The sequence below is a fragment of the Nerophis ophidion genome, linkage group LG22 (genome assembly GCF_033978795.1).
Source record: "Nerophis ophidion isolate RoL-2023_Sa linkage group LG22, RoL_Noph_v1.0, whole genome shotgun sequence".
Classification (NCBI taxonomy): Eukaryota; Metazoa; Chordata; class Actinopteri; order Syngnathiformes; family Syngnathidae; genus Nerophis; species Nerophis ophidion.
Genome location: NC_084632.1, coordinates 1,283,495 through 1,295,916, shown reverse-complemented (window position 1 = coordinate 1,295,916; position 12,422 = coordinate 1,283,495). Strand labels below are relative to the sequence as shown.

General features: G+C 39.1%; 1 protein-coding gene across 3 annotated transcripts in view; it reads right to left on the bottom strand.

The window, feature by feature from the left end:
• Positions 1–12,422, bottom strand: part of pomgnt1 (protein O-linked mannose N-acetylglucosaminyltransferase 1 (beta 1,2-)) — a 46,610-nt gene that overhangs the window by 27,266 nt on the left and 6,922 nt on the right. For all 3 annotated transcript variants that reach the window (XM_061882952.1, XM_061882949.1, XM_061882951.1), the window contains 5 exons: positions 8,612–8,725; positions 6,924–7,041; positions 5,192–5,290; positions 4,895–5,022; positions 2,145–2,215 (listed from right to left, as the gene is read on the bottom strand). In XM_061882952.1, the coding sequence (XP_061738936.1) occupies positions 2,145–2,215; positions 4,895–5,022; positions 5,192–5,290; positions 6,924–7,041; positions 8,612–8,725 (530 nt within the window). The remainder of the gene's footprint in view (positions 1–2,144; positions 2,216–4,894; positions 5,023–5,191; positions 5,291–6,923; positions 7,042–8,611; positions 8,726–12,422) is intronic.

Here is a 12,422-nt window from a genome sequence, read left to right as displayed (position 1 = left end):
TTTTATAATGGAACACGTGTTTTTCTCCTCAAACACCATAGAATGACAATATGAATTTTTATTTTTTAATGTAGCAAAAAATTTTATTTTTTCACATCCTTTTTGGGCTGGGCGATATGGCCTTTTATTAATATCTCGATATTTTTAGGCCATGTCACGATACACAATATATATTTCGATATTTTGCCTTAGCCTTGAATGAACACTTAATGCATATAATGACAGCAGTATGATGATTCTATGTGTCTACATTCAAACATTCTTCTTCATACTGCATTCATATATGCTACTTTTAAACTTTCATGCAGAGAGGGAAATCACAACTAAGTCAATTGAGCAAAAGTGTATTTATTAAACAGTTATTAAGCAGTGGCACAAACATTCATGTCATTTCCACACAAAAAGTGAAAAATTGTCAGAGACATTTTAAAACAAACAATGAGTGCACTTTTGTGCATGATGTCACTAAGATGACATATCAAAACACTAAATTAAAGTGCACTTTTTGTACAGAACGCCACTACAATAGTTTAAAACAAATAAAGTGCACTTTTGTGCATGATGTCACACAAGATATTTCAATAAGTGTCAAATAAAAATGAGCTGCATAATAGGAAATAAAATCCTTCACTATGTGGTAGGTTCCTACGGACTTTATCTCTTTCTGTTGTTATTTTTTTCATACGGTGTTGATGTGGAAATGGTTGCCTCTGCATTTTGTTGGCGTGGCACCGAACTGAGATGTTGACATGCGGAGTTTCAAGCACTTATCATTCTCTAGCGGGTGACTTTTCAAATGATGCTAAGCATTAGCAGTGGTGCTACTTTTTGTAGCAACACTTTTGCCCCACACTTTACAAATTACGGATGTCTGTTCAACATATTCCCGCTTGAAGCCAAACCACCGCCAGACGATGGACCCCCTGCTGTTTTCTTGGGAGTTAATTCTTCCTTCATTTGTTACCAGATTCGCACCTTCTTTCTCTCGTATTACCACAAGTATCGCTCCGTTAGCACCACAGCTAACGTTACCCATGCTGCTACCTCTCTGCTCGGGGAGGGCGTGTGACGTTACACGCGCGTCATTATGTGACGTATGTAAGGTGGTGGGCTTGTTTAAGTTTCTGTGAGAAGGAGAGGCAACAAAAAGTGAGAAAAACCTGTAGTGTAATGCCCGCAGCTAAAAGCAACTGTGTGAGAACGTATACCGGAATATCATAATATAGTCATTTTCTATAATCGCACAGAGACAAACCTGCGATATATCGAGTACACTGCAAAAACTGAAATATAAGTAAGATTAAATATCTCAAATAAGGGTGATATTTGCTTATTTTCTGTCTGATAAGATAATTTTCTCACTAAGCAGATTTGATGTTACAGTGTTTTACTTGTTTTAAATGTTTTGGTCCTATATGACATCAGTAAGATATTACAAGTTGTTGCTGGGATTTGATGACCCTTTATTGAGTAAAAAATGCTTGAAAGTAGAATATCAACTGTTGCGAAGCTGTGTCATCAACACTCACAAGTATAGAACTACTTTTTTAAAGTAATCATTTCTTACTTCAAGCATGTATTAAAACAGATGAAAGCCAAATGGACTTTGCTGTTTTATTTTCAATGAAACAATAGAAAATACATACTCATATAGTAGTACTGTTGTTATAAGTGAGAATATACCTATTTTAAAGGTATTTTTGGGTTCATTGAGGTTAGCTGATATTACTTGTTTTAGAAATTCCTGACAAGCCACATTTTTTTGTTCTATTGGCAGATAATTTTGCTTAGTTCAAATAAAATACCCCTCATTTTTGTATTTTTTGTTCTTGTTTTTGAACAATGACTTTTTGCTCTGTATAACGATATCTCGCCAAGCCCCGTTAGGAACAACAGCGTGCTTCTACTTTCTGAAAAAGCGGCAGCAAATTCGGGCATCTTGGGCCGCGAAATCCTGTAGAGACTGTTTTGTGTTAGGTTTTGAATCCATTTTCTGCAGAAAAACAACGTTAAGTAATCATATTCCAAAACTGCACTTATTATATTGGTACGTAGCAATGGAGTCTATGCTACATAACCATCGAGCTCAGTAGCAGCAATGTTTTGTGGTAAAACAAAGATGTGCATCAATGAAAACAACTTACCGGTAGAGATAGTTGGGTCGGTTACCAGCGATGACTGCTACTGGTACATTGAAGACGTGGTTAGTGGGCAACTAAGGGCAAGAAAATGAAGCCAGGAATTAAAACATGTAGGTTTCTTAGCAATAAATAATCACACTATACTTTCCAAAGATTTCCTTTTATTATTATTTTGGGGCCAATAGCTTAATTTCTACCAGCATTTGATTTAATCCTCAAGACACCAAAACAAAAACATGGTGATGTTGGTAAACAAACAAAAACTGTTCCACACAAATCTAAAATTCAAACAATAAGCAGTACAGAAGCAAGATTTGCACAAAAATACAGTATAAGCAGAAAAAAAGTAGCACAACATTCCTCCTGTTCGACTCTTCTATTCGACAAAGTGCAGCATGGAAATGCAGACAACTACAATAAATGTCATTGACTACAAACTAGGGATGTTCCAATCAGGGTTTTATGCTGTCAATTCCTATACCCGTCATCCATTAGTGAGATCGCCCGATACCGATCATGCATTATTCCGATCGCAATATAATCAGGAAAACAAAACTTAGGATTGCAGTATAAAAATATTTAAACAATTTCATTATTTACTTGTATTTATTTATTTATTTTTTTGCTCAAAATAAAGATCTACTAAGCTTTGAAATCCTTTGGCTTTTTGCCCTCAAAGGCTTCATGTGTCCAGGGAGTTATTCCCTGAGTTTGTCAACATTAATAAAAACGACAAAAAAACTTAGTAAAATAAAAATATCGAACACTCTAGTATCGCTGATACACCGATACTAACCTTATTATCAACACTACCGCTGTATGGATCGATCCGCCCTTCCCTACACATCCATAGAGCACCATCATATTATCCTCTCTCGACTTTTATTCATCTGCTGGTTAACATCTACCTGTTTTCTGCTGCCACGCGCTTGCATCTACACAAAACACTTATTTTTTTGTGCGGTTTCGAGCCATCTTAGTGGCTTGTTTAGTGATTAGTATGCCTTTTTGCCTGCTCTTGTTTGCTCTTCACCATCTTCAGTCTCTAGAAATGTTCCCCAATGGAGGTGATTATTATTAACTTATTGGAATGGTTCTGCACTGTCTATGTTTATATGCATCTACACAAAACACTTATTTTTTTGTGCGGTTTCGAGCAATCTTAGTGGCTTGTTTAGTGATTAGTATGCCTTTTTGCCTGCTCTTGTTTGCTCTTCACCATCTTCAGTCTCTAGAAATGTTCCCCAATGGAGGTGATTATTATTAACTTATTGGAATGGTTCTGCACTGTCTATGTTTATATGCAGTTTGCTCCAAGGCGCCTATATCAGCTGGGGGACCAAAGATTGATACAGTATAGGCCTGGGCGATATAGCCTTTTCTAAATATCTCAATATTTTTAGGCCCTATCACGATACACGTTATATATCTCCATATTTTGCCTTAACCTTGAATGAAAACTTGATGCATATAATGACAGCAGTATGATGATTCTATGTGTCTACATTCAAACATTCTTCATACTGCATTAATATATGCTACTTTTAAACTTTCATGCAGAGAGGGAAATCACAAGTCAAATTAGCAAAAGTGTATTTATGAAACAGTTATTAAGCAGTGGCACAAACATCCATGTCATTTCCAAACAAAAAGTGAAAAATTGTCAGAGACATTTTAAAACAAACAATGAGTGCACTAAGATGACATATCAAAAGAACACTCAATTAAAGTGCACTTTTTGTACAGAACGCCACTAAAATACTTTAAAACAAATAAAGTGCACTTTTGTGCATGATGTCACACAAGATATTTCAATAAGTGTCAAATAAAAATGAGCTGCATAATAGGAAATCAAATAGTGTATGTCCTTCACTATGTGGTAGGTTCCTGCGGACGTTATCTACTTTTGTTGTTGACTATTCTTTTCATACAGTGTTGATCTGGAAATGTTTGCCTCAGCGTATTGATGGTGTGGGCGTGTGGCACTGAATGGAGATGTTGACATGCGGAGTACGCACTCTTCATTCTCTTGCAGGTGACTTTTCAAATGATGCTACATATTAGCAGTAATGCTACTTTTTGTAGCAACGCTTTTGCCCCACACTTGACAAATTACAGTTGTCTGTTCGATATATTCCCACTTGAAGCCAAACCACCGCCAGACGATGGACCCCCTGCTGTTTTTTTTGGGAATTAATTCTTCCTTCATTTTTACCAGATCTGCACCTTCTTTGTCTCGTATTACCACTCGCACAGCTCTGCTAGCATCACAGCTAACGTTACCCATGCTGCTACCTCTCTGCTTTACGAGGGCGTATACGTATGTGACGTATGTTAGAAGGTGCGCTTGCTGTCTGTGAGAAGGAGAGACAAGAAAGAGTGGGAAGAGCCTGTAGTGTAATGCCAGCAGCTAAAAGCAACTGTGTGAGAACGTATACTCCAATATCACCATATAGTCATTTTCTATATCGCACAGAGACAAACTCACGATATATAGAGCCCAGCACTAATACTATATCAGCCAGGTGTGATCGGCTTTGAAAGGCTTTAATTGGCAGTGGCCGATCACATACTTTGTCACGGAAATCCGCCGACACTGATTGGTGGACAACCAATTCGCACATCCCTTCAACAAATTCTTACTGTTGTACTTGTCTCCACCCTTGTACCTAACAAAAATTAAACCCAAAGTCTGGCCCACAGCTCTTAGCCTTCTGCCCTATGGTAATGTACATAAATAAAGTGTATCTTACAGGTTCTGGGTTAAATTCAATGGGTGCTGGGTCTTTGCAACTGCAGATACTTCCGTATCCTTCTACTTTGCTGCAGAAGAGCTTCCTCCGCCTGTTCCACTCCGTATCTGCCCAGTGGCACTCTGCCTCTACAGAAAAGACCATCAAATTCAGGGTTGGCCGTAGTTCACAAATAAATAAATTAAAAAATGTTTACTCTTCAGCATACATCAAAGATGGCGTTAGAATGTCTACTTAATGTGATCTAGTCCTTCACAGTCACATCACACAAGTACGAAATAATCAGTGGTGTGTTACCTTCAGAGGCAGTGAGCTGCACCTCCGTTTTAAGAAGTACTGGATCACCCCAGGTGGAGAGAGCAGGAGACTTTGAATGCTTTTCGCCGTACACCTGACCTACAGATTCAAAACGCAAGGCTCGTCAGTCAAAAAAAATGTCACTCAACAGGGAGCCACCAGTGATGGGTAAATGACTCCTCAGTGAATGAATGGCACATTCACTAGCTGTATTGACTGTACACTTTAACTGTCTTGGTGTTTTTATGACGGTCATACAACATTAAAAAAGTCACTGCATTTTTTTAAACATATAGTTGCGCTAAAATCAGTCAGTTTTTATACAAACCCCGTTTCCATATGAGTTGGGAAATTGTGTTAGATGTAAATATAAATGGAATACAATGATTTGCAAATCATTTGGATCGAACATAATTGTGTGAGTCCAGCCCATAGTGGATCTTACATAATAGTGAGAGTCCAATCCATAGTGGATCTGACATAATAGTGTGATAGTCCAGTCCATAGTGGATCTAACATAATAGTGAGAGTCCAGTCCATAGTGGATCTAACATAATAGTGTGATAGTCCAGTCCATAGTGGATCTAACATAATAGTGAGAGTCCAATCCATAGTGGATCTGACATAATAGTGTGATAGTCCAGTCCATAGTGGATCTAACATAATAGTGTGATAGTCCAGTCCATAGTGGATCTAACATAATAGTGAGAGTCCAGTCCATAGTGGATCTAACATAATAGTGTGATAGTCCAGTCCATAGTGGATCTAACATAATAGTGAGAGTCCAGTCCATAATGGATCTAACATAATAGTGAGAGTCCAGTCCATAGTGGATCTAACATAATAGTGTGATAGTCCAGTCCATAGTGGATCTAACATAATAGTGAGAGTCCAGTCCATAATGGATCTAACATAATAGTGTGATAGTCCAGTCCATAGTGGATCTAACATAATAGTGGGAGTCCAGTCCATAATGGATCTAACATAATAGTGAGAGTCCAGTCCATAGTGGATCTAACATAATAGTGAGAGTCCAGTCCATAGTGGATCTAACATAATAGTGTGATAGTCCAGTCCATAGTGGATCTAACATAATAGTGAGAGTCCAGTCCATAGTGGATCTAACATAATAGTGTGATAGTCCAGTCCATAGTGGATCTAACATAATAGTGAGAGTCCAGTCCATAGTGGATCTAACATAATAGTGTGATAGTCCAGTCCATAGTGGATCTAACATAATAGTGAGAGTCCAGTCCATAATGGATCTAACATAATAGTGAGAGTCCAGTCCATAGTGGATCTAACATAATAGTGAGAGTCCAGTCCATAGTGGATCTAACATAATAGTGTGATAGTCCAGTCCATAGTGGATCTAACATAATAGTGAGAGTCCAGTCCATAGTGGATCTAACATAATAGTGAGAGTCCAGTCCATAGTGGATCTAACATAATAGTGAGAGTCCAGTCCATAGTGGATCTAACATAATAGTGAGAGTCCAGTCCATAGTGGATCTAACATAATAGTGAGAGTCCAGTCCATAGTGGGGCACACTTTAAGAAAGAAACACACCTGTAATACTTGTGTCTTCAAAAACGTGAACGCTGGCCTCACGTGTGGATACTTTTCAACCAAGCAAGTTATTGATCAGTGACGACATGAGGGTTGAGCTTTCTCGTGATGTGCGAGCAAGGCCTTCGGTGCATGTTTGTGTTAGTTGGGAGAGCAGACTACCTCCTTTCTTCACCACCAGAGTCCACATGTCCCTCCAGCTCAGGTTGAGAGACACCTGACTGCCTAGACTTTTCAGCAGGTTTTTAGCAGCCTCCTTCAGGTGGAACGTACCCTCGTCCTACATGGAAAAAAAACATAATGATAAATAAAAAAGTAGCATAAAACCTGTATAGTTTTAGCTGGTTTAGCTAAGATACCATTAGCAATGGCTGTCTGTGATGTTGCAGTGGAGTTTGACACCAAGTCACTTGGTGACAGTGCTGGTTTACACTTCCCTGGTTACGCCTCCTGTCCCTCACTTAAGGTGTACCAAGGGAAATGGTGTGCTTCCGTACCAAAACATTATGAATTCATGCACAGTTACACCCTTAGTAGGCAAGCTTCTTTAGAGCCACAGTCCGCCAGCAAACTCATCTTTCATTACTAACAGCATCACTTTCCATCCATTAGTGACTCAATAGTGATTCAACTTTCCTAACACAGAGAAGCTTTCAATTTCCCGTTATTGTATTACAACATCAGATATAAAATATCCTGGGCATCAACCAAGAAAGAAAACCTTAACTACTCATTCTGCACTCATTTTTCTGTCTGCCTCTCAACAAGGGTGGAAATGTCCCTTCTCTCTCCTGCTTTTGATTCTTTGTATTGTCTTGTCTTAACTTTCTTGGGGCTTCTTTTTGCGCTGCTCTTCAAAATCTAAACAATGGAATTGATCAACTGGCCTCTCCACAAAATGGACAAGATATTCTTGACAAGAAGTTCGGGGGGACGTGCCTGTCCTAACAGAATGTTTGTTGCTGGACACATGATGGACTCCTGGGAGAAGTGGAGTGTCATGTGTCTGGCAATTCTTTCAGTCGCGGACTATGTAGACATGTACCTATTCGAAGTCATGATACCAACACATCTGCTGATTGAAGTAAACGTTGCCCTGGTGTATTGACAAGTTCGGAAGGTACTGGCAGTCAGTCAAGGTACCCGAAATCTGCCACAAATAGTTAAAGAATGGGCAGCACTGTGGGCGCTCAGACTTTAGTGGTTTCTGAACTAAATTGCAAACTGGATAACATCTTGGAGAAGCTGTTTGCACTGCAGGTTGAAATTATGATGTATTTGAGGGCCAGAAATGAACAATTAAAGTGAAATGGTTAAAATTGTTTACGCTCACTGAAAAACAAACATTCTGATCTGAATTGTCGTCCCCCCCGGAACAACTTGGCAAGGTTGTTGCTATGAGAGACCTCCAGAGGACAGTCCACCGACAGACGAGTAACTCTTAAGGCATATGTACATACACGCATTCATGGAAAATCCATGCAACACACACATGCCACGACTTTACGCTTCACCCCCACAAAATGCTGACCAATGGAGCAGCACAAGTATCAATTTTGTGTGTTGCAGTATGTTCATATGTGCTGTCCACGAGATTTTTTTCTGGTCTCAAACTGATCCCTTTTTACCCCGGAGCTTAGTAAGGGATTTACTTTTTTCACTCCACCTCCACGTTTACCTTTTTTCCTACCTATTTACATGGCGCCGCCCTTTTGGCGACCCATCAGTCTTCCCATTCTGTCTACTGTATGTCTGTTCTTGGACGCGATTGTACTAAAAACAAATGACAATAAGTTTCAATCCTTTCAATTTGGCTTACATTCCTAATTAGTTAATGAGAGCAAACTGACCTTGATAGTAAAGATGAGAACTCGACCTCGGGTCACCATGTTGAGGAAGAGGATCATGGCTTCATCCTCGTGAGGCGAGTAGGTGTCAAATATCCTCTTGGCCATCACATGACCCTAAAACAGGGAAATGTATTTGTTCACATGCTCTGGATAGATCTGTGTATCTCCATCAATCAATCAGTTGTCAGTATTAACAGAAAACTACAAGACTTCCAGCAAAGTTGTGGACTGTACAATGCATCAACGCCATAAACCTGTTCAACCATGGCCAATATAGTTACCAGAGATGTCTGATAATGGCTTTTTTGCCGATATTCGATATTCCGATATTGTCCGATACCGATACATACAGTCGGACAATTAACACATTATTATGCCTAGTTTTGTTGTGATGCCCCGCTGGATGCATTAAACAATGTAAAAAGGTTTTCCAAAATAAATCAACTCAAGTTATGGAAAAAAATGCCAACATGGCACTGCCATATTTATTATTGAAGTCACAAAGTTCATTTTTTTTTTTTTACCTGCCTCAAAATAGCAGCTTGGAATTTGGGAAATGCTCTCCTAGAGAGTGCATGAGGAGGTCGAAGTGGGCAGGGTTGAGTGGAAGGGAGTGTAAAGGGTAGCGGGGGGTGTATATTGTAGCGTCCCAGGAGAGTTAGTGCTGCAATGGATACTGGGTGTTTGTTCTGTTGTGTTACGGTGCAGATGTTCTCCCGAAATGTGTTTGTCGTTGTTGTTTGGATTGAGTTCACAGTGTGGCGCATATTTGTAACAGTGTTGAAGTTGTTTGTACGGCCACCCTCAGTGTGACCTGTATGGCTGTTGACCAAGTATGCTTGCATTCACTTGTGTGTGTGAAAAGCCGTAGATATTATGAGATTGGGCCGGAACGCGAATGTAGTACCTTTAATGGCACGCACTCAATATTGTTGTCTGGTTGGAAATCGCGAAAAATTCGGGAGAATGATTGCCCTGGGAGATTTTCGGGAGAGGCAATGAAATTCGGGAGTCTACCGGAAAAATGGGGAGGGTTAGCAAGTATGACTGGGAGACGCGACTGCTCTGTACTTCTCCCTACGTCCGTGTAGACAACGGCGTTTTAAAAAGTCATAAATTTAACTTTTTGAAACCGATACCAATCATTTCCGATATTACATTTTTAACGCATTTATCGGCCGATAATATTGTCAGTCCACATCGCTAAAAGTTACATTACAATACAAAAGGACTGCTTTTGAAAATGGTGATCATACAATGGTACCAATGAATACTAACATAAGCTCCGCTATCATTTGCTCTTCATCCATAGTAATCTATGGGCTTCTTAGTGTGACTTTTAACAATATTCCCAAAAAATATTATATACAGTGTTTGATTAGTGGTTTCAGCTAACAACTCGTTTCCCTTACTCAAACAGTATTCAAATGAAGTACACAACCATCTGTGAATACTCTTTCTACTACTTTCATGTTTGTTGGTGGGAGTGAGTATTCTGAGATGGATATATATATATATATATATACATATACACATACATATATATATATACATACTGTATATATACACATACACGCGTGCGTATATATACACACGTGTATATACATATGCGTGCGTATATATATACAGTATGTATATATACAGTATATACACCAGTGTATGTACAGGCGCACGTGCACACACACACTTTTTAGGTTCTCTCTCATACAGTGGACATGCACCCATTGTGAAAATTTCAGACCCCTCCATGATTTCTAAGTGGGAGAACTTGCAAAATAGCAGGGTGTTCAAATACTTATTTTCTTCACTGTATATATATATATATATATATACATATATATATACACACACACACACACACACACACACACGGTACAGGCCAAAGGTTTGGACACCTTCTCATTCAATGTGTTGTCTTTCTTTTCATGACTATTTACATTGTAGATTGTCACTGAAGGCATCAAAACTATAAATGAACACGTGGAGTTATGTATGTCCCAAAAAAAGGTGAAATAACTGAAAACATGTTATGTATTCTATTTTTTTTTTCAAAATAGCCACCCTTTGCTGTGATTACTGCTTTGCACACTCTTGGCATTCTCTCGATGAGCTTAAAGAGGTAGTCACCTGAAATGGTTTTCACTTCCTGGCTGTCATAGTTTTGATGCCTTCAGTGACAATCTACAATGTATATATTTGCATGCTATTGACTAGTGATGCATTAAGAATTTGGCCGACATAAAAAGGGCACCTAAACGGCACTGCGAAAACCGGACTTTGTGATGACGTGAGCAATACGCACGGGGTTGTCTAAAGCCTAGGCAGTATGTCTGCGATGTGGACCTACTTGAACATATCCAAGAAATAACTGTGGAAAGCGATCTACAAAGTATGCGATGTTCAAATATTAAAAGGACATTGTCGCTCCTTCAAGGAGAGAAAGTGCAGAGTACATTCTCCAAAAACAACAAAAAAAGATGCTTGATTTGTTTCTGGTCTTTGCTAAAAAAAAGTCACTAAAAAGATTGGAGAAGTCTCTAGAAGCTTCTTTTTTTAAAGATTAAGTACGTTGTACAAAAAGCAGCAACAATTGACAAATAGAGCAAAACGATATAAGAAAAAATATATGGTAATACCAATAAAGAATTACACAGATTGTTTTTAAATGTATGTATAACATGTTTTAGCCTTTTTAAAGAAAACATATACCATATTTTCCGCACTATCAGGCGCACCGGATTATAATGCGCACCTTCAATGAATGGCCTAGTTTAAAGCTTTGTTCATATACAGTATAAGGTGCACCGCATTATAAGGCGCATAGAATAGATGCTACAGTAGAGGCTGGGGTTACGTTATGCATCCTTTAGATGGCGCTGCGCTAAAGGGAATGTCAACAAAACAGTCAGATAGGTCAGTCAAACTTTATGAATAGATTACAAACCAGCGTTCTGACAACTCTGTTCACTCCCAAAATGAATAAACAGCTGTTTTATTATTTTCCCCGATTCAATAGACAGGTAAAAAACAGTCTGATACTGTTACGGTAAATCAAACGTTAGTGCAATCACAATATAGTAACACTGGAAATAGTGCAAAGCAATAATATATCAATAACTCAACGTTGCTCAAAAGATAATGTCAACACAACACAAAACAAAATAAACATGTAAAGCTCACTTTATTAAGTTATTCTTTATCCACGAATCACTCAAATTCTTCTTCTTCAGTGTTGGAATCAAACAGTTGGGCGACTACGGCATCCAACATGTCCAGCTCCCTCCCGTCGAAGTCGAAGTCGTCATAAAAGGAGTCAGTGTCGCTGCTGTTAATGTTAAATTCTCTCGATGCTGCTCTATTCCCGTCTTTTACTGTGTGACTGATCGCCTTGACTTTAAACTCTGCGTCGTAAGCGTGTCTCTTAATAGGAGTCATTTTGGGCTCTTTACATAAACACACAAACGGCACGCCTCCCGCAGTCATATATCCCAGCATGCACCGCACGCTTCTTTTTCTACGGGGGAAAATGAAGTCGGCGGCTGCTTACCGTAGTTGCGAGAGCTGTTGTGGCTGAATATTGGTCCTTATATAAGGTGCACCGGATTAGAAGGCGCACTGTCAGCTTTTGAGAAAATATGAGGTTATCAGGTGCGCCTTATAGTGCGGAAAATACGGTAGGTTATATCAGATTATGCCTATTAAGAAGATGTCATATAATGGGACCAATTACAGCCCTGCTTGGCACTCAGCATTGAGGGTTGGACTTGGTTATATCAGCAAAAATGATTCCCGGGCGCGGCCACCGCTGCTG